This window comes from Nicotiana attenuata, unplaced genomic scaffold, assembly GCF_001879085.1.
Source record: "Nicotiana attenuata strain UT unplaced genomic scaffold, NIATTr2, whole genome shotgun sequence".
NCBI classification, from domain to species: domain Eukaryota; kingdom Viridiplantae; phylum Streptophyta; class Magnoliopsida; order Solanales; family Solanaceae; genus Nicotiana; species Nicotiana attenuata.
In genome coordinates, this window is record NW_017671163.1 from 159,058 (window position 1) to 165,445 (window position 6,388).

At 37.1% G+C, this 6,388-nt stretch overlaps 1 protein-coding gene across 1 annotated transcript; it reads right to left on the reverse strand.

The window, feature by feature from the left end:
- Positions 1–638: 638 nt before the first annotated feature.
- LOC109206373 (protein WVD2-like 7) lies at positions 639–6,217 on the reverse strand. The gene is made up of 7 exons (XM_019369202.1): positions 5,823–6,217; positions 5,003–5,623; positions 4,146–4,655; positions 3,947–4,011; positions 2,394–2,468; positions 2,009–2,102; positions 639–1,119 (listed from the first exon to the last, which is right to left on the reverse strand). The coding sequence occupies exons 1-7, from the start codon at positions 5,862–5,864 to the stop codon at positions 1,075–1,077; spliced, it is 1,452 nt and encodes a 483-aa protein (XP_019224747.1). The 5' UTR covers positions 5,865–6,217; the 3' UTR covers positions 639–1,074.
- Between the last annotated feature and the right edge of the window lie 171 nt (positions 6,218–6,388).

A 6,388-nucleotide genomic window follows, 5' to 3' on the forward strand; every position in this document is an offset into this window, starting at 1 on the left:
TTTACCTCGCCGAGGTTCGTTATGATATTTGTTGAGTACATTGAGTCGGTTGTACTATGCTACATTCTGCACTTAATTGTGCTGATCCAGGTGTCGGGACCAGTCATCAGTAGCGGGGTTGCTATTGAGCTGAGCATCGAGAGACGAGGTAGAGTTGCATTCTCGTCCGCAGTCTTAGCGTCTCTTTTCTTATGTACCATTGTCTCTATTTCGGACAATATTGTATTTGGTCCTTTCATACTTGTATTTCTGTATTAGAGCTCATGACTCTGTATTTATCAGTTTCTGGGGAATTTATCATGTACCAGCGGTATTGTGCTATATTAGATTTCAGACTCATGTTATTTCTGTCTTTTCTGCTGTTATGGTTTATTATTGTTATGTCCAGCTTGCCTAGCAAGTGTGTTAAGTGCCATCACGACTGGTTAGGTTTTGGGACGTGACAACGTTGATAGGTATCCTTTTATGTCATTTTAACAAACTAAGTACTGATAAGCAATTTCTTACTAAACACACAAAGTACTTACTATCAATTTCATTTTATACAAACTCAGATGTTTATTTAATAAATAAAAATTAGTTTTAACACTTGATGCTTATCATCTAGTTTTAATCAACTAAACCAGACGAGCTCTAAATCAAGTAAACGAACCAATTTATCATTGGGACGTGGATTACTTCTCACCCCATTATACAATAAGTTTAAGCCATCTACATTCCTAAACTCGATACTACAACATATTATAGATATCACTTTCCAGATACACTTTTATACACAGTCTACTATGATGTACTGCTACTCTACTCAATGTCTTAACCAGGGAGGTTGGAGTTTAACCTACGTAAAAGAACAAGATAGTCAATTCAGCACAGTGTAAATACACCAGAAATACGAGAATATAGACTGCTGGCCTGGAGTTCTAGAAGATGATTCTTGCCTAAGCACGGTCGATTCTTCAGACATTTCTTCTTCATGCAAGCATAACTCATCCGGGGGAGCATTTCATCTACCAAAGTGTCGTGCTGATGCTGAAGGTCGAGTTTTCAGCCTACTAGAGATATACGCCAACAACTTCACCTATTTGATCTGGGACGGTGGATCTTAGCTTTGGTGGCATCCTGCATAGTTGAAACATCAAATTGAGCTTGACAAATAGACGAATTAAAATAGATAAAATAAAGGACTCTCCCGCTTAGTGGCATAGAAGACCCAGTGGCGGACCCAGAATTTTGTGCAAGCGGGTTCAATCTTAGAAGCAAATAAATTTAGTCGTAAAATAGTAGTTGTCAATTGGGTTCAAATAAAATATTTAACAAAATTTACGCAGTTTTGATTGTAATTTATACATATACACGGTATTATTTTTTGATGAAGCGGGTTCACTTGAACCGCTTGCCACCACGTGCGTCCGCCACTGAGAAGACCTCAGGCATAATGGGTGATTGGGCCTCAGACACATTGTATGTTTCCGCCTATACAATAGCCGCAAAAAGTGAAATCTGTCCGACGGTTTTAATATACCTTCCTATACCAAGTTATATATGATTTGCTATACAGCTAGGACAATGCAATAGTTCTTACTAGTTTGCAAATATCTTTGGCAGTTCCATTTAACTAATTTGCTTGTCAATGGTGAAATTCAAAATTTAACTGTAAACTGGATAGTTTACAATACAATTTTTAGACGATTGAATTTGACTAGCGGAGAGCATAACAAAGAAGACTGTTGCAATATTAATGATAATAAAGAACCCTCGAAAGAAGTGGTTAGAGTGAGCTTATTGGGAGGGGGAAAAAGAAGGGGGAAAATTTTTAAGTGTGAAGATGAATCGTTTGTTTCGGAAAATTTGCCTCAGGGGTGAAAACATTTATCCAACTAAAGATGTGTTACTGCATATTATTTGGATACTTAAATACAAAGGAAAAAATAAAGAAAGGGGAGTATGTTGACTAACTTGAAGAAAAGAAAGTAGGACATTAAACCAAGGTTGGAATTATAGCTAATACCTCCTTCAATTTATCGGTTGATCTATCAGTTCGTTGGCCAGCAGGTCTGATAGTGTTCACCTTTTTCCTCTCTATACCAGCATCTTTAGGCGCCCTGCTTCAAACCAACCATGAAAAGTTTTAACTTGTAAAACAATGCTGTTTAATCAGAATCTCTGTTTCAGACCATAGTGGGATATGACATTAATGAGGCCAGCTATAACTAGTTGAAAGCATGCATAACTATGTTTTTGTTCAGAAATTGTCAATTAGTTGAAGCACCAAAGAACTAGAGAAACATACCAGAGACACTTTCATTGTTCTTTTTTTTTTTTTTTTATCTATTTTCAGTTAGTCCACGCTACGAATCTGATCACAATTCGGAAAAGAATGTCAGAGATGTTACCTAGATGACAGAGAGTTTGATCTAGTCCCTGGTTGGCCTTTTTGAGTCATAACCTTATCAGGTGTCTTCCTTAACCTAACATTCAATCAAACAGTTATTGCCATGTTTCAATGAATTCCGAAATTGGCACACAGCATAACACTACATCAAATTGAGAAAGAATTTTAGATTTCTTTTGCAAATATACTTCATTCAGCTATCCTGAATGGAAAAAATTAGACAAATCAAGGCAGATGTAAAAGTTGCACATTTAAATCAAGAAAAGGAAAAGACATACTGCTAAAATTGATCTGAAGTCAACTAGATGAGGATATAATGCAGTACTGGATCCTCAATTACATTCTTGGGGCCGCAATGAAGCCATTAAGAATGAAAATACGGCCAAACAAGCGGTAAACATAGTTATATAATATTATAAACAAAGATCCTCAACTACATTCTGGTCTCTCAATCACAACCCCACTCGCATAGAATCGTCACATGTCCACCCACATAGCCTTCATTTCTAGACAGCTAATCTGCACATGATAAGAGACAACTTTCTATGTTCCATAGAAAGGGACATGTTCCAAGACACTTCTTTTCATTGTACATTTGTCAAAGGAAACCCCACCACGGCTTAAAATTGGTCCTCCTCCTGACAAGGCATATTTGGTCCATGTTTCTTTACATTTATGGAGTCCAATGGGTCATGCCTGAAGTATCAAGCTTGCTCTATGCTGCTGGTATAAACAGATCTTTTCTAATGGAAGCAGACAGTTGTGGAATGTTGTTCCTAATTGCATATTCAGTTGGCTGGAGAGAGATAGTAGGTTCTTTGACGATACTAGGGACAACATTTCAATTGTAAAAGCTAGATGTTTAAAAAGTCTGTCTGCGGAGTAAGAAGAGTATTTTTTCTGACTTAGCCTCACTGTTAGATCTTCTGCAGTTCTTCAATCTAAAGAAGGATGCTCGCCTTTCAATTGGTACTACTTCTACCTTTTCATCTATTAAAAAAAAAGGTGGTCCTCCTCCTGATCCTCCCGAACAACAGCAGAAAAGGCGTCATTTGATGGCATTTGTGTCTGATACCCAAGGACGATTTCCCTATTGATCATCAATGACTCATGAGGTGACAGGCACACAACATGGAATATTCTTGGCAAAGATTCTGACAATGTGGGAAAAGGATAGTTACCTCCACATCATATTGAAGTCCATTTCTTGTCTTTGTCTATTCGAAATTTTTTGAAGATTAGGATAGATATGATTTCCATTGTTCAATATTTGGATGGAGGAGAGGTATCAATTCTATGTGATTCAACATTTGGATGGAGGAGAGGTATCAATTCTATGTGACCGTACTATGGCATGTAAGACCAAATTTTATAGAAAATTCACGGGCAACCTTTTGAAATGCATGAGTAATACTCAGTTTTCATTATTCATCTTTAGACTAATATACGTAGATACACGAGGATACCAAAAAAGTTGTAGGTAAGAGGCTAAGAGCTCAAAGAACTAGCATGTGTTGCTTGCACTTGGAGTTGAAAGAAAGCAATAGATATTACCTTTCAACCTCCTTTCTAGGAGTCAAAGAAGTTGAAATCTTTTGCTCTGATCCCTTTGACAATACCTGGCCAAACATCGACCAGAAGCCGCACATTAGTGATAGGAAATACAATTGGCTACTAAGAAGCCAATAGAACAAAGATAAATATGCAAAGACAATAGCATTCTTTTCAGAATGAACCTAATTGAATAACCAACCTGCTTTGATCCACTATATTTAATATCCACTTCGGGTTTTCCTTGGTTGAAACTGTTTTGAAATGCCTTAAATGCTCGTTTGACAATGTCCTTATCCCCCATTGTCTCCATGATCAAAGATTTTCTCATTGTAGTATTAGAAGCTGTAGAATTTGGTGGACCAAGACTGAGAGACATGTGCAATGATGTGGGAGCTACCCTCCTTTTCTCAAGAGTGGGAGAATTTTTGCTCCTTTGCAATGTTGAACCATTCAATTTTTTGTTCGAGGGTTGAGAAGGCGAGATGAATGATGTAGAAAGCACTTTATTGGTTAGTGACGCAGGAGTATTGCTGCTTCGTTGATATGACACCCCATTCAACTTCTTCACTGATTGTTGAGATGAAGAAGTAACCTTGGAAGTCGATATCGGTTTTGATGTTGGAGTGGAAATTCTTGAAGATTTTGTCACAGGTGATACAATTTTCTTCTTTGTTCCAGCTGATATCTTATCCTCTATAGTTGGATGTACCTAAACACGAACAAGAAACAATTAAAAAATAGGGCAGCCCGGTGCACTAAGCTCTTACTATGCGCGGGATTCGGGGAAGGGCCGGACCACAAGGGTCTATTGTACGTAGCCTTACCCTGCATTTCTGCAAAAGGCTATTATTTCCACGGCTTGAACCCGTGACCTCCAGGTCACATGGCAGCAACTTTACCAGCTATGCCAAGGCTTCCCTTGGAACGAACAAGAAACAATTGATAACAGGAAATGGAAACTTGAACAGTGAGAGTACCAAATAAATTAAATGAAAGGAGTTGGAATCAACAGATAATTACTAACACCAATAGCCAGAGAAGAGCCAAAAGTTTCACCTTTCGAGCTGAATTCTTCAGATTTGTTTTAGGGGTTTTGGCTTTTTTAGCAGAGGAGCTTTTTGCCTCATTATCCACTGGTCGAATCTCTTTCGGATTATCTTGAGATCCTCTTTCAGAACTCTGTTCTTCAACCTTAGGAACCTCTCCATTGTCACTTGTTTTCAAGATTGTGCCTTCTTTAGCTTCGACATGTAACAAGCTATTCACCTCCATATCAACAGAAGCATCCTCTTTTGGCTCATCAACAGAATCACTATTATTCACATCAGTTCTTGTCATTTCCTCTTCACCTTCTGTAGCAGATCTCTCACAATCAAACTGACTATCAGCCACCTCTGTGCTTTCACTATGATCTTGAAATTGAGATTCAATTAGCTTTTCTTGGTCTAATTGTTGCTTTTCTTGCTCAATTTTCTGAGCAGCAATCTTCTTGTAATGTGCTTCAAAATAAGCCTTCTTTTGAGCTACTGAACCAAGTGTTTTACACTTGTCAACTTCTTTAAGATACTTGTTTGGTGAGAAAGATGACCATTTCTCCCAAGAAAGTGCATCATTTTCATACTTTCCAAATGAAACTGATACTTCAAGTCTAGGACTTGAGCCATTTGACTCACCCATCTGTTCTTCAATAAATAATTCATACTTTAACAATAATTTCAGACAAGAAATCAAAAATGACAACTCATTAAGATTTAAAAAAGACAAATCTAAAATCTCCAATAATGAGGGAAAATGAATCAATAATCACCAACAAACAGAAATTATTATAATTAAAATGGGCCACTTCCAAATTAAAAATAGAGCATAAATTTTTTACCTTGGTCTCAACAACTGGAGTTTCTACAATGGATTCACCCATTAATCCTAGAATCAAGAATTACCAATGACCAAAGCTATCACAAGATACAATACAATGTACAAAACATAGCCTGAAAAGAAGGAAATCAAAGTAATAAAGACAGATAGAAGAGTAAGACATTTGCAACCAGTCAATGCATGCCCATGTGCTGTGTTTTCTACTAACACCCTGTTGCTTTATTTACATATTATTACATTTATTTATTATTTCAAAGAAATAAAATATTACTATCAGTTTTCCGAGTCTTCTGGAAACTGCTAAGAAATCATAACCTTAATCAAGAAGATAAATATTTGAAAAAGAAACAAGAAACAAACACTAAAAGTTGCTTAAACTTCTCATACAAGTACAAAAGTTATACCATCTTTTTACATCGAAAAAAGTTGAAAAGTTGCAATCTTAGACCAAGAGAGGTGTGTGTGTGTGTGTGGGGGGGGGGGGGGGGGGGGGTAAGGAGAGCAACTATTTTATACAATTAATTTAAGTGGTCGATGGAAGGGTACGTTAATTTGTTAGAAAATCAA

Coding starts and splice junctions, on each gene's coding strand:
- LOC109206373 (XM_019369202.1), bottom strand. CDS start 5,864: ATGGGTGAATCCATTGTAGAAACTCCAGTTGTTGAGACCAAG. Junction 5,624..5,822: donor CTCCAGTTGTTGAGACCAAG/GTAAAAAATTTA, acceptor ATTGAAGAACAG/ATGGGTGAGTCAAATGGCTC. Junction 1,120..2,008: donor CAACCGATAAATTGAAGGAG/GTATTAGCTATA, acceptor TCAACTATGCAG/GATGCCACCAAAGCTAAGAT.